The sequence below is a fragment of the Amblyomma mixtum genome, chromosome 8 (genome assembly GCF_055824585.1).
Source record: "Amblyomma mixtum isolate Tamu chromosome 8, ASM5582458v1, whole genome shotgun sequence".
NCBI lineage: Eukaryota > Metazoa > Arthropoda > Arachnida > Ixodida > Ixodidae > Amblyomma > Amblyomma mixtum.
Genome location: NC_143019.1, coordinates 70,861,289 through 70,887,889, shown reverse-complemented (window position 1 = coordinate 70,887,889; position 26,601 = coordinate 70,861,289). Strand labels below are relative to the sequence as shown.

At 46.0% G+C, this 26,601-nt stretch overlaps 1 protein-coding gene across 1 annotated transcript; it reads left to right on the top strand.

Moving 5' to 3' along the window:
- Positions 1 to 790: 790 nt before the first annotated feature.
- LOC149332905 (delta(14)-sterol reductase TM7SF2-like) lies at positions 791 to 23,598 on the top strand. The gene is made up of 10 exons (XM_089558459.1): positions 791 to 820; positions 5,884 to 6,075; positions 7,968 to 8,163; positions 10,636 to 10,830; positions 13,762 to 13,865; positions 15,819 to 15,938; positions 18,864 to 19,035; positions 20,716 to 20,802; positions 23,149 to 23,271; positions 23,374 to 23,598. Exons 2-10 carry the CDS (start codon positions 5,923 to 5,925, stop codon positions 23,532 to 23,534), a joined length of 1,311 nt encoding a protein of 436 aa, XP_089414585.1. The 5' UTR covers positions 791 to 820; positions 5,884 to 5,922; the 3' UTR covers positions 23,535 to 23,598.
- Positions 23,599 to 26,601: the final 3,003 nt, after the last annotated feature.

The following is a 26,601-nucleotide window of genomic DNA, read 5'->3' as shown; positions in this document are numbered from 1 at the left end:
CGGATGACTGTAATCTCTCTCTTGTGAACTATGTTTGGCGCTGCTATTCGAGTGACACTACTGCTTTCTTTTTTTTGTGTACGTATCTGTTCTTCAGTGAGAACTTTTAGCAGCTAAGCGTAAAAGACAGGTTATTGGACAGGCAGTGTGTGCATATCATCTGTAATAAGTTCGGTAAATTTAAGAGAGACAGTCCATGCACTGACACTTGAACTTGCCTGTTCCACTCACTGTGCGATGTCAGCGCATGTTAACGAACCCCAGGCGGTCGAAATTTTTGGAGCCCTCCACTATGGCGTCCCTCATAGCCTGAGTCGCTTTGGGACATTAAACCCCCATAAACTATTAACCACGAACTCTGAACTAGCTCAGGCCTAATTTCAGCCCGAAGGGACACATTCATATGCAGTTAGTAATGAAAGTAACCATTTTCAGCACTCGCCATGATCGTAAATAGAAAAAGTGAAAATATTTGTCAGTATACCGCGGCAGCAAAAGCTTGTAGGCTTCAGATGACAGGTTTATGCTTCTGGTCCAGTACATTCAAAATACAAAGTTTAAAATTTTGGCTCCTCTAGAAAGGAAATCGTCGAGAGGTGAGAATTTCAGTGTTGGTTTTGGAGCCTTTGAGCAAACTTAATTGTTCTGTGGTGTGAGAAAAAATCGTACCTCAGTAAAATTTGTATTTAGCTCTCATTGACGAGAGTGTTGGTAAGCAGTATCAGCTGTTAGTTGCGACATTCTGTAACATTGTGTAACATTGTTCACAAACTTGTTTGCCCAGGCTTCAAACCAAAGTCCTCTGCTCGTCACCTACAGCGTAAGTAAAAACTGCACTTCTGATATCAACGCTAAAGCCTGTGCAAGCTGTTAAGGTAAACTGAGAACACAGCAGGCACTATTCGTGTAGCATGGTGCGCGGGCTTGCATTGGAAGCTTACACAAGTCTTGCGACTAATTACTAAACCAGAGGACACTAGGGCTGTCAGGAGTAGTTAGCACTGCCTAATGCATACAGAAAATAAAAAATTTTGCTCGCTCGTTTATTCTTACCTTCTATTCACTAGGAGCTGTAAAACAAAATTTCCAAGATAAGTGCTGAAAGTCTTGTACTGATAGTACCGACAGAATTCAAAGGGATAACAAAAAAAAAATTGTTTGAAAGCTGCTTGTAACTAGACATGCCTAGCAAATTTGTTGTAATCGAGCAAACTGTTCTTAGACCGCAGCTCTTAGGAGCCCGTTCATGGCTTCCGCATCATCGGAATAACACGCCACTTGCCACAGCGAGAGTGGAGGAAAGGACAGCTGGCAGGTGGCTGCCCCAGGAAGATCCCGGAGGGTGGCTAGCAGCGTAACATGTCATCTGCCAGTGGTGGCAGGTGGCGTATGAAGAGCTGCACTCAAATTTCGTATTACTGACTATTGTAATTCTCGGTCAATTTTTTCCTTGACTTTCGATGTTTAAAGTTGGCAGTTTTGTTAGAAGTATGCCTTAAATAACGATTAATGACAGTGTACCTTGTTTTAGGAGAAAACTAATAACTGCAAGTGGGGACTACATTGTGATGCGTAGGAAGAGAGGGCACGTTTCAGTCTCGTCGCTTCCACTCCATTGCCAGAAGTACCCAAAGTAGTTGTTTTGGAATATAGTGCAGGGCCGTGCCAAGTGCTGGCTCATGACTTACTCTTTTGGAGTTTCACCAGTCAAATACCGAGATACGAGTTTTCTTCCAACAACAAGCAGTGATGACATGGTACCTATCGGAGTTTAAATTGCAGTGAGAAAATTTTGACCAATGTTTCGAGATATGCAGGACGCAGATAATGAGTTGTTTGCTTGTGGAAGAAAAAGGATAGAAGAGCTTCATTCTTTCAAAATAAGTTCACTTTTCTTTTCTTTTTGGCACGCTGGGCATTTTCTTTTTAAATACTACTGTCCTGTCTATTGGTTTGGCAGCTGAAAAGCTGCCAGCACACATGCTAGGGACGGCAACAGATGGTGTGGATTTGACGAAAAGAAACGTGTGGGAATGGAAAGAAAATTGTGGCATAAGTGGTGTGGTACAGACAGTGTGCTCCAGTCTTTCCAAGTGGCAATAGCTGCTTCTGGGTATGCAGTAGATGTCGCTCACACTCTTGAAGGCACCCTGTAGTTGTCATGATATCATTGGGTGGTACTGTGGCATTGTTCAGAGCATCATCTTCTCTAATGTGTCTTCACTGTTTGCTGTCTCTTGTAGGATAGCAACAGCAGCGTAAGTTGGACTGGCTTTCATCTCTTGCTTCTCAGTGAAGAAGTAACGTGAAGTTTGTGTTGCAAAAGTTTGCATATCGATGCAGTGTCCTGACCAATTTAGTTCCGTAGCCTTTTTTTAAAATTAAAACTAGGAATTGCTGGGTGCTCCAGAGAGGAGTGCTTGTGTTATTAGGGGTGATTTCTCTAGAGCACCTTATTATTCCCACTTTTCTTTTGTCTGCACATTCACTGTCCCATCAAATCCTGAAAATGGGTGCCCATCCTGAGTGGGCCTGGAAAGGGGTCTCAGCAAGCTGAAATAAACAAAAACAAATGTTTATTTGATGATTGTATCGGAACTACAATGGAAGCTTTGCTGCCAGGGTAAAATAGCTAAACTGGGTGAAGGGGAAATTCTGGGTGTTTTGATACTGTTTTTCTGACGCCATCTTCTTAACCTGTAATGCCCCGATAGAAGTTACGAACATCTAGTATTTCAACTCTACCTGCTCCTACGTTTCAAGAATGTAAAAAAGAACTGGCAGCTTCATTGAGAATAACATGATTACTGTGCACTTAAAATGAGCAAATGGGATGTCCAGAAAATCAGAGTCAAATCAGAGCAATTTCTGAATGTCCAAGAACACGCTCAGGCCCATGCAATAAAGAGCGAAATTCAAAATAGTTCCATCATGTGATGATGTAGCAGTACGCCCACTGAAATTTTAGGTCCTTGTGCCGTTAGGGTCAGCTTTTGATGTGTGATCTTGTTGGGACCTTCTTAATCCCTGGCAACCAGCACCACAACTTGGCTTTGGCAAATATGTTGGGAATAGCAGTTCGTGTAGTGCTGTGGGGTGGATCTTGGCTAGCAGAAACGAAAAATTGTTGACATTTGTATGGACTGTATTGCACGTAATAAACAAAATATTACGGTGTTAAGAAAGATGTCACCCATTGATTGAGTACAGGCCAGGCTGTGACCCAAGCTGTTTCTGGAACTGGTTTCTCTGATGGTGTCACAGAGGTCTTTAGCTTGCTAATGTTTGTAAACTGAAGGAAACTTTGCAAGGACAGCAACACACTAATGACCTCGGCAGAACCTCAAACTGCAAGAAATCCCTTTTTCTCGGGCACATGCCAGGCAGGATATGTACAGTATGTTCCGCAGTTAAAAGCACGCTGTGGAATGCTTCTCTCAGCTAAACTGGTGAATTGTTGGAGCTCAAATTTTGCACAGAAGTGAAATTTAGTCGGCAAAATTGTTTTATACCACACTTATTTGGGGTACTTGCTTGAATTGATCAGAAGTAGTTCGATATTTGCATCATCTACGGTGACGACAAAACAAAAACTGCTCTCTCAGAGATTGCACCAGTGGTGCCATCTCGATGGTTGGGCGTGAAGATTTGGCAAAAGGCGGGGGGTTTGAAGATGCTTTTTTGACTGGTTTGACGATGGTCACAAAAAGCTTAGCTTGGCCGAAACAGAACTAAATTTGAAGTCTTTCATGCAAAAGCATTTTCAAACCTCCCGAATACACACTCCTTTGCCGAATCTCCATGGCCGCCAAATGAGATGGTGCCACCCATGGAATCGCTGAGATAATGCTTGTTTCGTTTCATCGTCACCAAAGACTTGCAAGTATCCAACTTCTTCTGGCCGAGTCTGGCAAGTACAGTCTTTGTCAAAAGTTTATAGCCCAGGGGGTTTGCTTCTAAGCCTCGCAGTGGAACTCCTGTAACATTCGTGGTAGTCCCATCCATTGGAGGAGGCAGGACCAGAAATCTTCTCACCTTCAGCAAATTTGCAGCGCTGGTGATGCATTATGAACCAGACAGTGTGCTTCAGAAGCAAGCCCCCTGGGCTCCAAACTTTTGACAAAGGCTGTACCACAAATAAATGTGGCATAAAACAATTCTGTCAACCAAATACTATTTCTGTGCCAAATCTGAGCTCTAAAAATTCACTGGTTTAGCTGAGCAAAGTATTCTGTATTACGTGTTGAAGTTTGGGATAGTATGTATATAAAGTATTCTCTGTTTGCCTAACTTTTGCTGACTGCTGGTTATTTTATTTTTCTTTTATTTTTGAGGCCCACTCAGGAAGGGTAGTAAATTTTTTTTTAATATTGTTGTGAGATCGCACCTGCAATATATGCCTCAGGCCATCCTGGCTCGTGAGTATGATGGTGTGCCATATTAAACCAGATCTTTATGCCTTCTTTCTGTCTCATTGATGTCTCTAAAACTGAACAGACTTGTTTGCTGTCTGTAAATAGTATGTTTTTTTTCCCTCTGAATTGGGTCATATGTTGAAAAATTGAAGTTTTAAAATTCTTGAGGCACTCTTATATTTTCTTGGACTGCCTGTGTGTGCTATTTGAGCTATTTCATCTCTGCTATTAATCATTCAATGCAAGGTTGGATCATCATGGTCCTGTACGAAGGCACGTTATGAATGAAGGGATGGTCCAAGCAAGTTAAGCAAGAGTGTAAACTAGAACAGGAAGGCCATTATTGGGGCAAAGTGGCTCAGGGTGGGAGCCACTTTGATTGCTAAGTCCTGCTCCGCTGTGTGGGCTGAAAGGGGACACTGACGCCAAATTTAACTTGGCCCATATCGAACGGTTAACCATGTTGCAATGACAAGGTACTTTCTTTGGAAAACAAAAAAATTTAGAATTTATAAGCCAGAAAATGTAGAAGAGAAATGAGATGATCGTGCTGAGCACCATTGTCATGAATTGCCTGTAGTAACATCAGTGCAGGCTAGTCCACACCTGTTGATTCCATGGGTCCATTGCTCTCGAACTCATCATTGTCGCGAGTTTGAGTCATGTGGTGGAGGCAAAATATACTAGCTTTTTTAACTTCGAACTGCTCTGCAATAGTAACCTATCTTGCTGCCAAACAAATGTGAACAGAGCAACAAAGAGCTTAAGAATTTTACTGACAACAAAAAATTGATGTCTTCCTTGATGCCCTCTTTAAAAGAATAGACACACCAATTTTTGGGACGCATAGTTTTTTTTTTTGGAGTGATGCGCCGGACAATAGTATACACAAGTCACAATATGGCATTCACCTGCGGCAGCTGAGTAATTTGTAATTGAACTTTTCTAGTGTCTGGTTGGTTTCAGTTTCAAAAGCCGAACGGTAAAAACTGCGGTATAATAGCTGATTGCCTATTTCTTGTTATTCCAACTCTTGAGCAACCTTGCGCGTAAGAGTTGACGTGAATTAAAACGAAGAAAGCAGCGACCATACAGCAGTTTTTATACGCCTCACGTATACCTCAACGTGGCCTGTATGTCACAGCTTTCATTTGGCTGTTGAAACCCATATGAAACAGCATGAGGAAAAAAAAAGCTCCATAATAAAACTATTTACTGCTTGTTGGCACAGCCCACATGGGTGTCTTTTTTCTGATGTGCCGCTTGTCATTCTAAATAGAGAAAACACAACTAAAATTTGATGTGTGTACTCGTTTAAAGAGCAGGAACCATCATGTTCTTGCAGCACGTCAAAGCTACACAGATATCGAGTAGTACACTTAGTCCCCACCAGGTGGAGACAAGCAGGTATGAAAGGGAACACTGGACCCGTTCCTGAAGGCTGCCTTTGTGCTGGCAAACTGCGCAGTTGGAGGACGAAGGTGAGGGGCCGTCAAGGAAGGGCCATATGTCAGCTGTCAAGTTGAGGGACTACTGGCAGTTTTTCTTTCACCTGCCGTTAGTGACGCTGCGCTTTGGCCTGGGAGCCACCCTGGGCGCCCTCTGCTGGTTTTTCCTGGTGCCCTCACTCGCCATCGTGCTCTACCTGGTCTGCCAGAAGGTGAGCGTGACGTGTCTTGAACCCTGATGTAAAGCACCGTCATTCGGTGTGTTGTAATTTTGCAGTATTCCATGTGCGCTATGCCTATTGGTAACCAGTCCTCATGGGCTAGCAGGACCCTCAGTGAATTTAATTTGCAGGTGTGGGAGCTGTCTGCCCGCTCTGCAACAGTCAGAGTCCAGCAGAGAGCACTCACCCCAAATCTCTGCTTGGTACACTTGTGCTCTGCAAGCCAACGGCACTTGCACACCACTGATGGAGAAAGTGCCAGGCTTGTTCTGCACTCTCCTGGACTCTTTGTTCACCACTGAATAGGAGACAGCGGCACAATGGAAGGGAATGCACCACTGAAGCAAATATGTCGCATATGCTTACAGTCAAATCTGCCGATTTTGGTGGAGCAGTTCACACTACTCCCAGCCTGCCATTGGAATATCCTTGCTTCAGAAAAGAGCACAGAAAGCTGATCTGTAAATGCTCTGGATCTGCGATTGGCTTTCACTTCATCATTTTAAGGCCCCGAGACGACACGTCAAAGGCAGTGAAGGGGCCTAACCACGGCATTCTTAGTGTAACTTACTTTGACACAAGATTTCACAGAGCTGATTTTGTGCTGGGGGGGGGGGGGGATGTTTTGGAAAGAATATTGGGGCAATATTTTTCTGCCCAGCAATGTAATCATGCACTGCTAGTTGTTATGCGCGTATACTTGTAGACTCTGCGGCAACTGTGGTGTGTTCGAGCTTGTGGTTGGATTGGTCCGTCAGACTGGCTGAAATTCTATGAGCGATCCTTTGTTGATGATTATGACACCCTTCATTGTATGTTGAAAAGGAGTAGCATATGCTGGCTGTTTCCATCATCATACGAAAGCTCGAACACCTTGGGGAAAAGTATTTCCCTCCTTTTTACGTAGAACACATTCCTTTTCATCTTTCTTGCACCTTAAATGGGCATTAAAGGAAAATACCAAACTAAGCAAGATGGCTAGCTTATTCCTCGAGATTATTAGCGACATATACTCCCGACATATATCGAATGTAAATTCTTCGGTTGTTCGATACATTGAAAGGCAAGCTGCTGCCCTGCAAGTGTCTCTGCTCTTAACAGTGCTCTTTGATCACTTTCTGGGCTCGAAGATGGGTCATCTGTGCGATCTTTTGCACCCGCTGGCAGCACTAGCACTGCGAAACCCTGTGATGAGTTGAATGCGGGGTGTGCTTGAGGATGACCTTTAGTCTCTAGTATACTCAGCTTTCCATGCTACATCGCAGTCATGCGTCGAAGCCAACCAGCTAACTGAAGCCTGGCGGCAGCCCTCACGTGGCATGCTTCACTGCTGAAGGCACGGAATTATTGAGCGGATATTCTATTAATAGTGTAGTGATAACAGTATTATAGATACCATATGACAGGCAATGACGAGTTCCAAAGCACTGTACGCAGTGGCTACGAGGTGAAACTCTAGCAACACATAGAGTGCGGTGCACTGCCAGCATGTCGGTAGGCGGCACATCGCTACAAAAAGCGTGTCACTATCATGGGTGCAATATGTATTCTCTAATCTAGATTGCAGATAAGCTTATCTGCTGCCATTTTTTATATATTAAACTATTTCATGATACCCATCAAGTTCAATGTATCTGGGTTCAGCTGTGTTGAAAAAGCATTAAAGTTGTGTTGGAAAATATTGTGAGTGTAGTCATAAAACTACTTTTAATAGGCTGAAAAAATGTCTGCATATAGTATATAAAAAATGAAAAAACTTTGCTGAAATCCGCATCCGTTCCTAATGCAGTTTGGGATATCACGACAAGTGTCTTGAAAGAAGGGAGACTAAGTGAGAAGCTTGTGTTTAGCCTCCTCCTCCTTTCCTGTTCTCTCTTTCCCAGGAGAGCTGCACTGTGCTGAAGGCCCCTCCGCTGCCCAAGAACCTGCGGTCCTACTTCTACTGGAAGCTGTACGCCTTCTACGGAGCCTTCCTTGCCCTCCAGGCCCTGCTGCAGGCTCTGCCTCTGGGGCGCCGGGTTCAGGGCTTTACCTCCAAGGCCTTCAAGCAGCGGGTGGCCTATGACTACCGCCTCAATGGTGCGGGCCCTTCCTCTTCAGACACCTCCGGGCTCCTTTTAAGTGATTCCTGAAAAGGGTGTTTGAGGTTGGGTATAAAACGCTTGCATTATGTAGAACGGTTGAAATTTCTGAAGCCCTTCACTACGGCGTCCCTCATAGTACGAGTCGCTTTGGGACGTTAAACCCCAATAAACCATAAACCAATCACAATGCTTTGCCACTCTTTTTGGCAGTTCTTTTTTTTTTTCATGGTGCAAGTACATTTAGTAACTCAAGCTTTGGATAATCCACGTATTTCTTCCACTTTGAAGTCCAAATTAATGAGGTTTTATTACCTATTATATTAGTTTTAGTCGCCAGTAATGCATCTTTTATGGATTTTATTTTGTCACTCATCTTGTACATTTCTGTAGTCATATTTTCTCTTCTTTGGTGCTGAGTCAGCCTAGGCTTTCTATTTCGATTGCAAAGACCATACAGTTTTTTTAAAAAGTATGCACAACATTTGCTGACTTATTACTGATATTTTTTCTCAGACTGAGCAGATATTCGACATTTGATTCGACATTCGAAGGCATTCTTTCTTTATATTCGTGTTTGATTCATATTTGATTCATATTAAAAAGTTGAATGTTCACACACCCCTACGAGAGATCCATTTATAGCCGAGAAAACAGGATTAAAAAACCCGCCTTGCGGTCGATTCAAACCTGTGGTGTGCCATTAATGAAATGGTTGCCATCATTTTGAAGTAAATGACAGCGTAGTGTGGCCTCTGGGATTTGTGCCCAAACACTAGTTTTTTGTCGATTATGAATGCTCTGTTTTTGGAGAGAAAGGTCTCTCTGTGATTAGAATGCAGTGCCCTGTCAATACAGGCCAGTTTCATTTTGTCCTTTGTGGCCCTTTAAAGGGGCCCAGAAACACAATCTTAGTTAACTGTTTTGCCTGTTGATTGCATACAGTGAGTTATAATGGTGCTATTAGCATCGGTAATACCGCGTATATTCCGTTTTTTAATATTTTAATGTCCTCCCAAAAACAACTTCATGGCTCTGATGGTGTCGCCACACAGTGGCGGGTTTTTAGCAGCGGATATGACACCTGGCGCGAGCTTGATGATCGGACAAACAGTAAATATACTGCAAATTGTGTGAATAAATAGACAAATTTTGCACCTGTCTGCGTTTTATATTAGATCAACAAAAACAACTTGTTTGTCTTAGATAAAAGCCCTGCAAAACAAGTAAAATAAAAATACACCACCAGGGGCGCTCTGGCATGGAAACGACGCTGCCAGTCTCAGCAAAAACGAGTTACAGGGAGCAGGCAACCATGGAGTACAAACTTCCGCGACGTGCTCTGGCTGGCTGTTTTGATTGGTTGCGCCAGGTGCCGTCATTGGGAGAGCGAAATAGGAGTGGGAAGCCCCGCCAAAATCGAGTTGAGGGCAGCGTTTTGTTTGCTTGTATTTTGAAATTTCTCCACTGAATAACTCCCGTTCCTGTGCATCGATTCCTGAAATTCTTCTTAAGTCAGCATCTGTGTGACATAAAGAACCCACCTGAAGTACAGCCGGTATCCCCCCAGGCAGTGTTTCGCAGCCCCTTTAAAGTGGCACCGGGGAAAAATTTAAACCAGCTGAAATCAATAGTTTGCTGTGTCCTAATGATAGAGAGGCTACTTACTATCAATGGAAACGGGCGCTTTCATAAGCTAGAAAAGACCCGAAGAACAAAACGCTACTGGCCAGTTTCGCAAGCAGGCTGTGATGTTGTTGTTGTCATTCTTTATGCAAATCTTCGAAGCTAGGCTGCTGCACCATTAACTCCCACACAGTGATTAGAGTCCTTTTAATTGTCAACATTTACATACCACATAGAGCCAGTACAGTGGAATTTTACCAAAGACAACAACAGAATGAAGTGGTGCTGAAATTGCTGCCTTGTGGCAGCAATTTTGGTAGTGTTTGGAAAGGAGTGAGATATGTTGAAACCCACGTTCAGGTTCTGACATGCATGGAAGTCATGCAGACACGAAGAACATTTCATGCTTTCTTCGCATTGGACGCGCGCACTCACATTGCACGCAGCTTTCGATAGGACAGACCCCAGTGTGAAGCATATGGAGACAAGCTCATGCCAGTGAACCACATCTCGTTTTCACACGCAAAGCACACAGTTTTACTTCTGACAGGTTCCCATTCAGCCTAGCTTACTTTTGTGGAAAAAGCGCAGATGTCGATCCTTCATCTGTCTTCAGGTCCTTAGAAGAATAGCTTTAATTAAATTGTCACTTTCTGAAAACTTTTTATTTTACCACAACAAGCAGACATTTTTAGCCCTGTGCTTGGCAGGTGCTTGCCACAGCGACATTCTGACGCATAAAAGCATGGTAACTGCTGCCTAAACCATGAGAAGTGAAGTGAATATAAAAGTACTGTCTACGTCTGGGCCCTGTTCCTCTTGCTAAGCTGTCTTCATCTTACAGGTTGGGTCAACTTGCTGGGCACCGTGGCGTTGTTTGGGGCGTTGACCTACTACCGCTTTCCCGTGGTCATCCCGTACCGGTACATCCTGCCGCTGCTGGTAACCACGGTGGTGTTCGCCCCGGTGCTCTCCCTCTTGCTTTACATCAAGGGGTACTTTGGGCCCTGGCACCACCGCTTCCCTCCTGGCAACACGGGTGAGTTTGTGTCGTCTCGTACCACTGCTTCTGCAAACCTGACGCTCGAAGGCTTGAGCCTAGTCCGAAATCCAGGACCGTGATGATGGCTTCTACAGAACAGTTTGAGTGCCGTCCACTCATCACGGCGCCGTGGCAGTTCCCTGTTTCTATGAAAATCATTGTGTGCCTACAACAAAGTTTATTCAGTGAACCCTGTATATAATTTCACAGCCTGCCGAACGGTTGACATTGTGGGGCTAGCCCAGCAGTGCTGTTAGAGGAGCTGCCGTGCATAGATTCCGATATAGTGAGGCTCAGCGAGATTAGGTGATCTGATTGCACTTACTATTAACACGAACACGCACAAGCACGGCACCCAGATTTATACTGGCCAGCTGTCTGTGCCGCGCTTCCATGGGACAAATCTGATCTGACTGCAGATGCAGCCGCTATTCGCGTGAAATTTGTTAATCAAGCACGACTGCACGAGTACGAAGGGGAGCTAGCATGAGGCACATGGAGATTGGTGCCCCTTTCTGAAGCTTGGCGCGGGGTGGTGCGTGGCGTGCAATGCATATGCTTGGCAGATGTCCATGGAGTCACTGCTTAAAAGCAGCGGCTCCACAATGATGAAGTCGCGATGAAAAACAGCATTCAGAGGTCCCACAGGTAGGTCTCGCACCCCACAAGTACGTTGGCACCGCACATAGGTCGACCCCCAATTTTGGATGGAAATTTCTGCAGAAAACAGACACAATTGAAATGAGTTTGACAAAGATTCAATGCACTCTCCTTTCATGTAACGGTCTTGTGCGTTAGAAAAATGCATGATTTTGAGAATGCCTACTATGCAGTTCAACACTTTTGTTGTATAAAAAATGTTGAAAATATTCACTTCAATATAATTGGAAGAATATTACTATTCGCTTTGAACCAGAAAACCACTATTCGCACACTCTTACGTAGGATATTTGGTCGGTAAGAATACAGCTGGCAGCTTTGATAAATCTTTCAGCTTGATTAGGAGAGTTGCATTTAGCCCAATCACTTATAACTAAGGCCCATAACTTTCCGCGGCAGAAAATGTTAAATTTCGCAAACTGAGAGCAATATTTATTCGACAAGAAACCTCACAGCATTAAAGCATGCGACCTTAAGCACAGCAGTGGCCGCTATGCCGCCACTTCTTGCCTCGCTGCTTCATGTTTCATACTGCACAGTTCTGCGCTTGTTCGCCCCCTTTTTTTTGTTCCCTACTCCTCATAACACATTAATTGAAATCTCTTCCTTCTTAATGGCCCACACCGCTTTCTTTTCACAGCTGTAGCAACTCTTCCGCGTTAGTGTGTGCATCATGCTTTTCTTCTATGATGGTTTGGTTTATCGGGTTTAACGTCCCAAAGTGACTCTGGCTATGAGGGACGCCGTAATAGAGGGCTCCGGACAATTTCGACCCCTGGGGTAATCTTAAAATGTGCAGCGACATTGCACAGATCACCCTTATCGCCTCTCACCCCACCATCGGAAGATCCTGGCAGAGCATATCGGACTGGGCACTTTAACCCTTTAACCGGCAATTTAATTCCCGAAAAATTTACCAAAATCACCGATTTTCTTTAAGTTGTCATAATTTTTCTATGCAATTCTGGTTCTAAAAGTATATTACATCATTGATTCCTCGTTACAATTATCACAAAACTATAAAGCAGTCTGTTGCTGAGGGTGGCTTTCTCTCAATGTATGCCACGGTAATGGGTGACATAGTGCTGAAATTGAAAGTATTCATTTGGCGCAAAAAACGGTAACACACTGAAAAGTGCACAGCTGTAGCAGCTTGAAAATTCCAGATGCATCCGCTTGAAGATTAATACAATAGAAAGAATTTAAGGACAAATCTTGCAAGTTTGAGCGGAAGATATTGTTTCCATACTAATCTTCCTTTCAAAAGCAAGAGGCTGTCATCAGCGAATACATCCTGTTCTGGCACACAGGCAGCAAGGAAGGCCTTGTTCAGCCTTGTGATAACTGGCCACAGCTTCCTTAGCCTGGGGTGCGGGTTGGTAGCTTCATTCACGGTTTTCAAGTTGCTGAAATGCAGGCAGCGCACCAACGCGCTGAAACGGTCCCTGGTCTTCCTGAACACTGGTGTGTGCAAAACTTCCCTTGTTGGCCAGTGCATCTCAACTTGAGGTTTTCCAACAACGCCCTGCATATTATTAGTGCAAAGAAGACCATCATCCCATCGCAGTCTACTGGTTTTTATGTAAAACCCCAAGCAGTGCAATACGCTACCGCGTAATGGTTTGTCTCCGTCATGATTAGGTCAATGATGCCCCAGTCAAAAAATGCATGGAACGAACTGAGAATATCATTCTCGTCAGGGGGTTGTCGCAAGATTCCGGGCAGTGAAGCAAAAGGAAAGCGCGGAGGCGCAAGTAGCTCACACGCTGCCACAGACATGCACTACTAAGCACCATTGTTGTCGTCGCCCTCGTCGTCATCTGAAGCAATATCCAGCTCAAACACAAAGTTCTAGTCACTGTCAGACCCAATTTCTATGTCATCAGCAAAGCTGCTTTCTGCACTACTTTAAGAAACACCTTTTTCTCCGAGCATCGCTGCCACCGGCATTCTTCATGTGAAGCGCCATTATGAAAAGGCAGTTGCCAGGCAAAACACGCGTGAAAAATACGAAATGCTGTTTTTTATGGATAACTATCGCCCTCTAGGGATTGAAAATTGCAACTAGAGCAACAGACGATTGTAACTCGTCTTTGACGGCGGAAACAGCGGAAAATCGGGCCGGACGAGTGCAATTCATTATTGATATTGGTAAAAACTCCCATGACGAGTACAGCTTGGGGTTGGCGGTTAAAGGGTTAATGAAAACGTTCACTGTTTCTTTGCCTCCCTCTTTGTGAGCTGTGGCCATTGCTCCTTCCCCTGCAGGCAACGTGCTGAATGACTACATCAAGGGCCGTGAACTGTCCCCACGCATCGGCCAGACGTTTGACCTGGCTGCCCTGTGCTTCCGCTGCGGACTGCTCACCTGGGTCAGTCTTCCTTCTGATTGCTGCCGCTGCTTCGCAGAGAGCGGTGCTTCGAAGATGTGCATTTCTGTCACTTCCTCCCAGTGCATGAACACTGGTAGTGCGGTAACACTTCTGAATTTTGCAGTCTTTTGGCAAGCTGGCACAAACTGGAAGTCGCGATTGAATGAAGCTATCACTTGCAGATCCATGGGATACCGTCTTAGCTGATTTGTCCAGACTGACTATTGAAACCAACAATCAGGAGAGGCCTACTCTTAAATTACTAACCTCTGCAGAGAACAATGCCAGATAACAATATAGCCTTCCCCTACCCTGACTTCGCAGAGTTCAAGCCACCCTGCTCTGTAGATTACAACCTTATTCCTTTCTGTCACTCCCGTTTGGCTCTTATAATCAATGATGAATTCGTCCCTTCTGGCCCAAATTGCAACAACGGTACCTTTGAAACACAGGCTTAATCTTACGGAGATGCGAAACAACCGGCCTCACCCGCCCTACTGCCGGACTGACTCTTGAGACCAACTATCAGGAGTTAATTATTTTTGCATTTTTTCTCTGCAATCGTCATCCAATAAATTGGCTGTTCTAGGCTTTCCTTTTTTTTTCTACTGTAGCGTGTTTTTGTGACCAAGGATTTCTGCACACTTCAGTTTGTACTGTCACATTTTGCGCACATTTATGGTGTCCCTAGTGTTGTTCTCTCGTGAAGTGCATGGACTGAGGGACAGACATCACATCACTTTTTAACTGCGCTTTGCTGCTGTCTTGACCTGCGCATCACTGCTGAGTGTGGCTAGTGTTTGTTGTTATTGTGGTGGCATGACATTCAGAATGATGCATTGTGGTTGCGTTCAGATGCACGCTGATGGGCTTTGAAAGGAGTTCTATGCATGACTACAATGATAAAGAAAAAAAGAAAACAGTTGCAGGTGCACATGCTAAGCACCTTGTGCCACAGCTGCCGAAATGTATTCCTGCTAATAGCCCGCATAAGCATTCATTATTTTATCGAGGCTGAATTATTCTTTGCTGCCATCTACTATCGTATATTTCTGTTTATAAGTTGACTGCCAAAACTCCTAGCCTTCGACAACTAGAGCGAAAAAAAAAGTTGGATACAAATACAAGTGGATGCTGCTCTGCTGCACCAAATAGCCAAGCTGGAAGATGCATATACGCAGTGTTTCTCGTGAAATGGCATTGTGGCATGCACTTAGGTAAAAATAAGGCTTGTGACGGTGCATTCATGAAGCAATCATTTGGAGGCAATTGTAGATCAGAGGTGGCATAATGGTGCACCTTCCTGCCTTCCACACTCGTGTGCAACCCGGCTGGCTGACAGCCCTTGGCGAACGGAACTAACAATGGCCCTGCAGTTTCCGATTGTGGTGTGACAATGATCGGAAGGTTACTGGAAGTCTGTTCTTGCACTGTCTGCAGCTTGCTCGGGAAAGCAGTGAGTCCAAGCGAGCCGGATAAATGGCTTGCACCTCAAAATTTCATTATCCGAACTTTTAGTTTTTTTTTTCTTGAGGCTCTATTCATACCGACAGGAACGGGCACTGGTGCAGGGCACATACTACCCGCAGCTTGGTCCAAAGATAGCTTAGATCGAATTAGTCAGGTGCGAATATAGGTTGAGCCCCTTATTTCGGACGGTCATTTTTGTGGGAAAAAAAAATTGGACTTATACGGAGCAAAATACGGTAGTTCTTTTTCTTCGCACAAGCTCACCTGGACAGGCGGCCTAACGTACCCTCCTACCTACATAGCCTGCATGCACTGTACGATAAATGTGGTTGTGTGTGCAGTGTTTATACCTTTACATACATTATTGTTACCCAGGCAGTCACATAAGTGTCACCACAGAGTGTATGGGTGCAAAAGCAGTTTTGTCCTGTCATGCGTGGAGCTGGAGTCCTGCCATGTTTTTATGTGTGTCCTTGGTTGCAGGTGGTTCTGCTGGGCTCGATGGCTTTCCAAGAGTACACCACCCGGCGATCCTTCGACTACGGCTTTGCCACGAGTGCAGTCTGCCAGTTCCTCTACGTCTGCATGGTCTTCTTCGATGAGGTCAGTGGCAGCCTCAAGTTTTACTGGTTTCACTGCTGCGCGTTTTTAGTTCATTTGTAATAGGTGCGTGTATGTATAACATATGGTGTAATATAGGATGCACCTGCAGGCATAATATATTCATGTTACATGACGCCGGCTAGAAAATGTAGTTTTATGTAATTTTATTTTATTTGTACTTATTCTTGTTTTCTTTTTTTATCTGTGAGATGAGATCACAGTTTCTGAACCATCCAGTTAAATCTGTCACTGTTACGTGCTGTTCTGCCTCAGCAAAAACTTTTAGGTCCCACAGAATTCTGTTGTGGTGGGTTTCTAGTGTAACTGGAATTCCGAGTATGTGAACTTACCATGCCTCATTTCAGTTTTTGGTCTTCACAAAAATCAATTCAGTGCTTGTTTTTATTTATGATGATGTTTGTCTGGCAGCAAAAGAAGCATTTATTGAAAAGAAATTTCCATTTAAAAATTTATACCCACTGCTCAATTCAAGTGACATCAAGGTCAAGATGGACTTCACGACCACGGTTTCAAAGTGAATGGCAGTGGTAGTTTCCAGGATCCATGCACTGAAGTCATCTCAATCTACTGCAGTTAGCTTGCGAAAAAAACTTGTGGTTGCAGAATTTGCATTTCGTTTTTAAACCTTTTCAAACGGATAAAGCTTTGTTTTCAGTGAAAGTAGCCTTTTTGTCATTGGGATGCAGGGCAGTCGATCCCGACATACCGCATTATTGTCTACATCAAACAGCCAGGATCAGCATCATCCCCTTGAAAATCCCATGCAAAAGTATATAGCACTATTGTTTGCATTTATCAAACTGGCGTTCAGCAGAACACTCCATGTGTCAACCCATGCTGCACCGCTCTAAGTGGCGCTCAGTGGCCCCACTCTTGTGTCAAATGCGCCAAACTGCACCAAACCACATTAGAAAGTTTTAGCTGAGCGGGTTTGTGCGCTCGCTCCGCTCAGCGAGCTAGTGGGAGCGCTACTGCGCATGCGCGAAACGCTCAGGCGGGAGCGCGCGAGTGAAACGGCTCCTCGGCCCCGCTCCCGCGCGAGCCAAGTGGAGCCCGGAGCGGCACAACGAGCGGGCCTCGCGCAAAGCCTTCTGGGCTCGCGCTAGCCGAACCAAACGTAAACGTTCAACATGGCAGCCGCCAGCGCTACTTCTGTGACAACAGGAGCAGGTCTTGCTGGACACTTTTCAGAATGGCGAACAGGTTTCAGGTGGTGTCATAGCTTGTGAACACAGCTCGATCACGACCGTCGCTCGCACGCATAGAGGATGAATACACACGCTAGACAACTCTACACATGCGTACACGCGCACGCTGTGAGGGATGGCTTGCGTGGTCTTGATTTGGCTCTCGCAGTGGCAGACTTATCAATTTTTCGTAATACGAAAACTTCCCTCCAAAGCACCGCGGTTGCCAAAAGCATGCAGCAAACGTAAACACTATTATTTATTTATTCACACATAAATAAGAGAGGCTTACTTATAACTATTTTCTGCCAAGTCCAGTTACCACTACTAGGAGGCGGAACGAAGCGCCTTGCTTGAATGGATGGGGAAGACCTGAGGAGACACAGCGCTAAAACACGACTCTTGCGCCACGCTTCGCTGTAGCTCCGCTGGGAACTGCGAGCAGAGCGGACAGTAACCCCGCTCTGGCTCTGCTAAAACTCTCTATTAACTGCGCCATCCTGATAAAAATTGGAAAAATTGCGCCAAACTGCTCCATACTCTCTGCTTTCAAATTTCACAGCGCCATGCACCAGCTATCCAGGTGGACATAACCGTAGGTCTCTTCGCTGTTTCAAAATGTTGGTCTGCTCAAGTCCACTTATAATAAAAACAACTACCACTTGTCATCCGTCCCTTATGTACCAAAGTTTGCTATCAATGGACTAATAAAAATGTACGTTGCAACAGGGGTTTCCATGGTGTACTTCTTATGCCATATAGTATAAACCCTTTCTCTACATGCATGAGCCACCTTCAGTCCGGTGAAGTTTGCCACGCGTTTTCAAACAGCTGCTTGTTTCTAGCCCGAGTTGCTTTGGGACGTTAAACCCCAATAAACCAATAAACCAACCAAACTTATGCAATACGATGAAGTTCTGGGGAAATTGGCCCGACATGTTAAAGGGTAAAAAGAAACAGAATATGGGAAGGGAAGTGAACAGGATGAGTATTACTTATGCAATATGCTATGTAACTTCCTCGTGAGAGTTTTAAAGAAACTCTTTAAAAAAAAATTTAAAGAAAAAGTTTTGAAGAAATGAGTTACCAGTCATTGACATCCACCCAAGCGTAGCCATACAGCTATAAGGGAAAGCTTTACAGCTTCACAGAAACTTAGTAGTTGAAGAAAAATTCCTCTTTATCTGGGGTTCGAACCTGGGACAACTGCTTCACCAGAGCAGTTGCTCTACCAACTGAGTGAACCAGGATGGCCAGCATATGGTTGGGCAATATGGTTGGGTAGCAGCTGCTCCGGTGAAGCGATGGTGCTGGGTTCGAACCCCAGACCAGGTCATATTTTTATACGCTTAGATCATTTGGTAAAGTGACTGCTCCATTGAAGCGATGGTCCTGGCCTCAAACCCCAGACCAGGATGAATTTTTCTTTTAACTAAGAAGTTTCTGAGGAAGCTGTATAACTTTCCTTTGTAGCCGTATGTGTGCGCGTGGGTGGACGGCAATGAGTAATTACTCCCTTATTCCAAATGTACTCCAACTTGGGGATTCCCCTAAGCATTTCACCAAGCCTCACAGTTATTTCATTTGCGAAATGCTCCAAGCAAAACTTTGGAGGAAACACATCAGCACGATCAGAGTTTGCCACCAAACTGAACCTCATTGCTCTTGCATCTGCGTAGTTGCGTCTGTGTCATTAAATGCATGGTGGGCTATGCAGGAGTACTTCCTGAGCTCCGCCTTTGTGACTGACGACGGACTTGGCTACGTGGCCGTGGCGGGTAACCTGGTCATGATGCCCTTTGTGAGTGTCTTGCCAGCCAAGTTCCTGCTCGAGCACCGGCCCCCGACCTTGCCCTGGTTCTGCCTGGCCGGCATTGGACTGCTCTTCCGTGAGTGGGACTCATGCTTGTAGGCTTACAGTTGTGTTCACTATGACTTGCAACAAGCGGGGTATGGCTACAGTTTTCGTCGCTAAGAGTTCAGAGCATGGTGGTGGTTAGAATTCGTGCGCCTGACCTTCCACCGAAAAGGCTAGGGAGGAGTTGCACCAAATGTGCCAACATTTTCCCCCAACATGCTGCCCTTGTATGCAGTTTCTGTAGGATGCATTGGCCCAAGTGTGCTGTTTAGCCTTGCTGCTGAAGAATCTGCCGGTTGCAAACTCGGTCCACATTTAACAGAAGCAAGGGCCACTCTTGCTTGTCTCTTTATTCGTTCGGTCTTGTTAGACCCGAACATATATATGCACTCTCCCATGTTGGTGGCCTCCGTGGCAAGAGGCTTGCAATAGCAGCATGGTAGGGTCAAGCAGCTACTGGGATGCACATGGTGGGAAAGAAAATCAAATTCACTTGACTCTTAGGCAATCTGAACTGAGAGGGGACCAGATATTTGATTGTGCAGAGTTTGAATGAGAGGGAGCCCTTTACATATACTGCACTTTGGTGCCATGCATGTTCATGGCATAAAAGGATCAGTTCAAATAAACTGATAGTCCAGGTAAATTAGGTGTGATTTAATGAGTCCGCTGTATGCGAAATTGGATAATGTGATCATAAATTAGGATAATGTAATCATATGTGACCTGAAAACTATTCAACTACATACAGCACAGCACAGCTTGCAGATATCAGGCAGCGAATCAAAACAGGGCGTTCTCGGCAGCAAAACATACTCAAGAGTTCATAAAACTGGTTTGAAAGGGGTAAAAAACATATAATCAGCGGTATATTTGTGACGAATGAAGTGTTAGCTGTCATCTTAGACCAATGTATATACACGCATCCACACAGTCATGCACAAATGAGCAACAGTACCCAAAGAAACATGATCTGCATAGTCCCCATATTTCAGACACCACATTGACTGATCCAAAATGTGGAGTTCTACTAGCAGTCCAAATACCTGTGACGGTCAGATAAGACGGTCAGAACTTGTAGGACCACCCTTCATAGCAGCTACTGAAAAAAGCTCACATTGTCGGCACTATGTCCACTTGCTGGCCATTGAGTAACGAGCTGTAGAACCAGATCGTGAACTGCAGTTTTGCAGCTTGCATGACTGAATATATTCTTCAGATTGTTTTCTCTGTCCCTGCAGGGCAGGGCTACGTTTTTCTTAGTTATTTGACTTTAAGCCCAATCTAAACAATGTCCCTGCAGTGTCTGTTCAGGGTGTTGCTACATTGTGGGTGTTGACGTTTTTTCTTTGTACCGATAACAGCAGTTGATGTAGCGATTCTCACTTGCATTTCCTGCTTGGACTGTGTATCTTTATGGCAGCATTCTGTGGATAAAGAATAACGAAAGGGGTCCACAGGCATTTCTGTGTGGAATGAACAGTTAGGCAAGTATGAACTGTTGATGGCATTAATAGTGCACTCCGTAAAAAGACGAGAAAGAGAGGAGACCGCAGAACAGTTGTCTTCTTTTCTCTTTCGTTTTTTCGTGCGTTGTTGATACCATCGTGGGCTCGTTTGTGTTCCCCTGGATCCTCGAACTGTACACCTATGGCACATCCTTTCTCATCTTCCTGACTTCTTTGTCTCTCTCTCTCTTCCTCGCGGACAGTGATTGGCCTGGCAGGGATGCACTTTGCCCACAAGCGGAAGTACCAGCTCAGGCGCAACTGGCCCGACCCTAACTCTCGGGGTCCAGGTGAGCGTTTGTCACTGGCCCGGGCCCTTTGCCTAACCTTACCACCCTGCTGAAACACAGGACAACATGCGCATTGCATCCGCTAGAACCCTCTCTTTTTCCTACACACATCAAGCAAGGAATTTCTTGCTACTCTCTCTCCTTCTATCTTTACTACTACGTGCTGATCAGGTTCTACTTACTTTATATTGGTGGTTCCATGTGATGTAGCCGCCAGGCTGCTTGGGTTGGGAGACTGAGCACGCCTTCATTTTATTATGCCTGATTTAGTTATTTTAAATTCGGTGGTGTGATTTTTCAGCATTGCAGCCATCTCATAGTTTTGTCGATGACTATTTTTTTTGCTTGAATGTGCCCTTGATTATGGTGAAAGAAGCCCACTGTTCTTAAAGTGACTCGGAGGACAAAGAGATACTCTGTATGGCTAGGACACCGCATTCTAATTACAAAGAGCTCATTGTTACCAAAAGTGGAGGCGTCATAAGCTAGAAAAAACAAAGCACAAAATACAGGTGTCGCTTTTGCCAGTAAAGTGCTTGCGTTGACATTGATTTTTGGGTTTGGATTCCTGCACCACCATTCATTTCTGGCAACGCATTGTTTTCACTAAGGACGTCACGAGTTCACATTGCATGGCGGGAAGATTTTTAAATCCAATTCTCGTTGATATAAGCGCATCTTTTGTTGCCATGCAGATGTTAAAATAGCTAGAGAGAGAGAATCAGTTTTTGCCGATGAGAGTAATTAGATGTAGTTGTCCTCCATGTTCTTTTAATACGGCAGTGAACACGACCCCACATAAGTTTCTTTTTCAAGTAAAGCCCAATTTTTTGGCTTTCTGTGGCCCTCTTGACATTTGCTTGGCAGCGAGAGACATATACCGTATTTACTTGCATAATGAACTTACCCTTCACTTTTGTCATTGAAATTACTTTTTTTAAGCATTAATTTTTCTTAGCATGTTCTTGATGCGCTATATGCCCGGCTGCACCATTATATGCTTAGAAAGTCAGCAAGCACCCAAGCATCGGAGAGAAGAGTAGCAGTTTAAACCAGAACTATATAAACTATCCTCTACACTGGAATCTTATGGAGGAAACAGGACCTTCAGACCTTCAAGCAATTTGGTGATTTGGCTAGTGGGCAGAGCTCTTTGTGAAGCTCAAGCCCGTGGAGAGGTGGGACATCAGTTGCTGACATCACCACCATCACACCCACACCACAGCTAACGCCATAAACATTCACATTACAGTTAAACCTTGGTGTGATGAACCTCCGTTTCGATGTTATGTAGTATCTCAATTTTCCCAGGTGGTCGAAATTTCTGGAGCCCTCCACTACGGTGTCTCTCATAGCCTTAGTCGCTTTGGGACGTTAAACCCCATAAACCAAACCAAACCAATGTCGCCCCCACTGAACCGTGTGTATTAGCAAACTCTTTGTAACGACCATATTGCAGCAGTCGAGCTTGACATAACGAACTCTCTGTGCTGGCTATCCATTAACTGGTGCTGCATTACTTTAAATAAGGCCGAATCACAAGAATATCAGGATGATAAAACATTAACCACAATGAAAGGAACGTTTACGATCGCAACGAATGAGCACAGTTGACACGACGTGTTGTGCACCAGCGCGATGAGCGCCTCTCCATGGCAAATGCAGCAGAGTCCATAGCTTTCGCGTTCGTAGCGTCGCACCAGTGGCACTACAACAGTTCATTTCCAGAAGCAGCACAAAATAACAGGACATAGCAAATAATACACAGGACGAGCAGTGCACACTCATCGCCACCACTTGGTTGCTCGCGCGATTCATGCGCAGACAGCAGATGCGCAGTGAGAGTGGGGATGAGGGAGTGCACTGGAAACCTGAGGCAGAGTCAGTTTCCGAAGGCTACAGCAGACGGCCATACCAGGAGACCTATTTCTTACGGGAGCCGAACACACTGAAAGAGCTGGGCTCTTCCAACTCTATCTGCCTCTCCCGTCTCCCCACCCTGTGCGTAATAAAGTTGTCTAATTCACAGTGGGGGTGGTGGCGGCTGCTGCACGCACATTATCAATGTGATCATGGAATGTCTCGCCATGTGTATGGCTTCGAGTAACAAAGGTTTACTGTGAAAGCATTTGTTAGGCCATTTCATAATTTATTTTTCATTTTGGCTAGTGGTTTGGGCATCCACATCTTATGCGGGAAGGTACAGGGTAGGATCCCTAGTGTCGCTAAGTGCCCGTTGGTTTTCCAGTGGGTGCGCACTTCCTTGGCCCTGTACGTGGCTCCTCTGGGGTGAAATGCTTGGGAAGATGTGTCGTTTGAAATCATCACCCTCGTTTCCCTCTGCAGGCCTGGACTACCTGGTGGACAACCAGGGCAACCGGCTGCTGGTCTCCGGGCTGTGGGGTGTGGTGCGGCACCCCAACTACCTTGGCGACCTGCTCTGCCACCTGGCCTTTGCCTTGCCCTGCGGTCAGTGGATCCTTGTTGCTCTTGGCACTTTGTAACTTACCAGCATATGTGTACACCTCGGTCTCTTGATATCAACACTGTGGTCCCCTGTCCTGTGTGCAGGCCATCGCCACTTGCTGCCTTTCTACAGCGTGCTGCTGTCGACCATGTTCCTTGTAGCAAGGACAGTGTCGGTTGAGCACAAGTGCCGGAAACGCTACGGTGACCTCTGGACACTCTACACCCAGCGGGTCAAGCACCGCCTCGTGCCCTACATCTTCTGACCAGCTGACAGTGGCATCTGTCCATTCTTCATCTGCTCCTGCCATATTTATTTTCCCTCCGGCAGTCTTGCTTTTTATGCCCACTTCTCCCTCCCCCCCCCACTTCTTTATTTATTTATTAAATCTCTCGCGAGTTGCCAGAAAGATGGGGCACTTTGGTCATGCACGAATAAGCGTAGAGGTCGAGTTCGAAAATGAAAGCAGTGCTGGTGTTGAAAGCGCATGAAAAAGGTCCAGTATTTGCCTCTTGAAGCGAATATTTGTGCGTTACCACTGTGTCACCCAACTTCCCGCACTTTTAAGCGTTAGAGCGTGTGGGGGTGTGGTCTCGGACTCAAAGGAGATGCCTTCGACTCAACGTGGCAAGCTCAGTGGAGACCAGCTACCAAGTGACAAGACCGGTCGCAAGCCAGAGAATGGGTCGGAGCCAAAGGTTCACAAACAAAACAAAGTTTATACAGCAATGAGACGATGCAGCAGAGGATTTCACAATCACTAGTACAAACACATAGTGATTAACAAGGCAATGCAGCTCATGCAAAGTTACTCGAGAGAGAATACAATACAAAGGCAACCTAAAATGCGCTAACACGAGAGGCAAACAAACAAAACACAATTTGTTCACCGGGCACTGCGACAGTCCGACGACCAGAGTTCCACGACGATGCCGTCCCACAGACTGGCGCACGCTGCCTCGTTGGTCCGTGGCTGGGCGAGTGTTGGGTGTCCCGGGAGTTGAGCGGGCGCGCTTCGACGAAGCTTAAACGGCGGCTCAGACTGACAGTGGTCAAAGCCCTTCTTATATAGGCTTGGTCCGCGACTGTTTGTTCTACGCGCCAAAGTAGGCGCGCACATACACGTAGTGTCAGCCGGGTAGGCTCTGTTGGGACTTAGAGTCCGAGCCAGGAAACGGTCGAGGCGACGGTGAGTCAAATGAACTTTATGTACAGTATGTACAAGGGCTTTTACATGATACAAGGGTCAAGAGCACCACGGGCAGGCACACAGAAGAAGGGCGGCCCCGGCGGCGAGCGTAGCTCCGGCGTGATGGCTCTTCTGCTGCCCGTCTGCTGCTCGGGTTCAGCGCGGCTCCGTTTTTATAGCCGCTGGTAACGGTTACGGCCGCCAGCCGTTCAAATCCTCCAATCACTGGCCACCGTTCAAATTAGACCAATGGTCGAGAGCCGGCGAGCGCCGAAGGAGTTCGCACCGACGGAGAGGAGGAGAGGAGGAAGGGTCCGTGTCGGCGCCGCGGCGTCGGGGTGAGTCACGCTGCATGTCGCGACTTGTCCGAGAAAGTCTGGGCCTGCTTTGAGCATCGGCGAGCGCGCAGCGCTTGTTTCCAGGGGGGCCAGCCAGCGAAATGGGAGCTCCGGCACTACAGCACCACCGCCGCCAGACAATGCGCCACGAAGACGAGCTACTTCCGCGTGGCTCGGATGCGGGGCGCGCTCGTACGCCAGGCTCCTCCAAGTTCTCGTCCGGTGTTCAGCCGCAGGTAGCTCCAGGCTCCTTCCCGAGAACGGGTCCCTCTCGTCAGGACAGGATCACTGCTCCGCAGCTTTGTCGCCCAGGTGACTGGATCAGCTTCGCTCGGTCCTTCGGAAGAGCTTGCTTCTCAGCATCCGTCGTTGATCGTTCTGCATGTTGCCAAGAACCGACCGACAACAGGCAACACCCAACACGAGCAAGTGCCCTCCGTCACCCGTCAAAACACCAGACTTCAAGTCAAAAAAACTCTGCTGGCTATATTTCTGTCCCCTTTTTGTTCCCTCTTCAACAAGAGACACATGTGGGATGCCAGAACTCTTAAAATAATAAACTCAAACAAAGTGTCAAACACGTAACACGGAATAGAATGAATGCAAAATAAATTCGCTCTCTTGAGATCAGTCGGCCAGGAAAACACTCAGCTGAGGCCACAAATGAGGATATCAATTTTTTTTCCCGATCTACGAGCGAACTTAACAGCTGTTCGCGAAGAGACAAAATGTAGGTCACGAGGAGGAGGAGGATTAGAACACACGGCTTAGTGCGTCTACGTTCGCGTTTTCCTCGCTTCTAACGGACGGTAAACGACACCCGCTACAGCGGAAACTAGTGACTCTGCCTCTTTCGCTGTGCTGCGCTTTTCTCTCTCTCTCTCCACTACCGTGGTAGCTAACGTCTCTGCCTCTTTCGCGGTAGACGCGCTTTTCTTTCTCTCTCTACTACCGCGGTAGCTAATGTCTCTGCCTCTTTCGCGGTATACGCGCTTTTCTTTCTCTCTGTACTTGTCTTTCCAGTTTCTACGGGAGCTACAGTACGAGAGCGATTCGCTTTCATAGACTGGCAACTTGTCCCTTTCTTTGCGCTTCGCGCGCCAGTCGCGACGTCCCATAGCGAGTGCGCAACGCTTCCGATGGGACCGTTCTTTCTTTCTCTCTGTTCGTGGGGGCAAGTCAGACCTTGCACGAGTCTTGACTTTCTCGCGCACCCGTTTGCCTTTCCGCTCGGTGTGTAGTTCGCCTCTACACGGCCTTTTGATTTTACGCCTACTATAGGTGGCGTCATTTCGAATCGCGGCTTTCTATCGCGATAACTGTGCTTGGCTGAGCGCTTAGACGGTTTCTTCTTGGCAATTTTCTTGCCCCTGTCACTGCGGCCTCGTACAATATTTCGCTCTTTGAGCCGTACTCGCGTTTTCCTTGCGCGCGCGTGCCGCTTTCTGTGGGAGCGCGGTTTCTCCCGTGAATGCAGCGGAAAACGAGAGCCCGCATGAGAGCACGTGCCTTTGCGCGTCTTGCTCTCTCTGTGCTGGCGGCAAGATTCACACTTGTCCCGCTCCTTAATTTTTCGCCTCACGGGCAGCGCTCTCTTGTATCTCGGTTTCCCCCCAAGATACTCTTTCCCGCACGAATACTTGTACGATTTCTTTTTGCAGTTTATTCGACTGCTCAGATCTATGTGCCTCGACACACTGATGCGCTTTGCTTTGCGCGATAGCGACGCCTCGAACACTTCTTTAGCTCTGATTCTGGCTCTAGTTTCAGGGCTAACAACGTGAATGACTTTACTGAAGTCATTT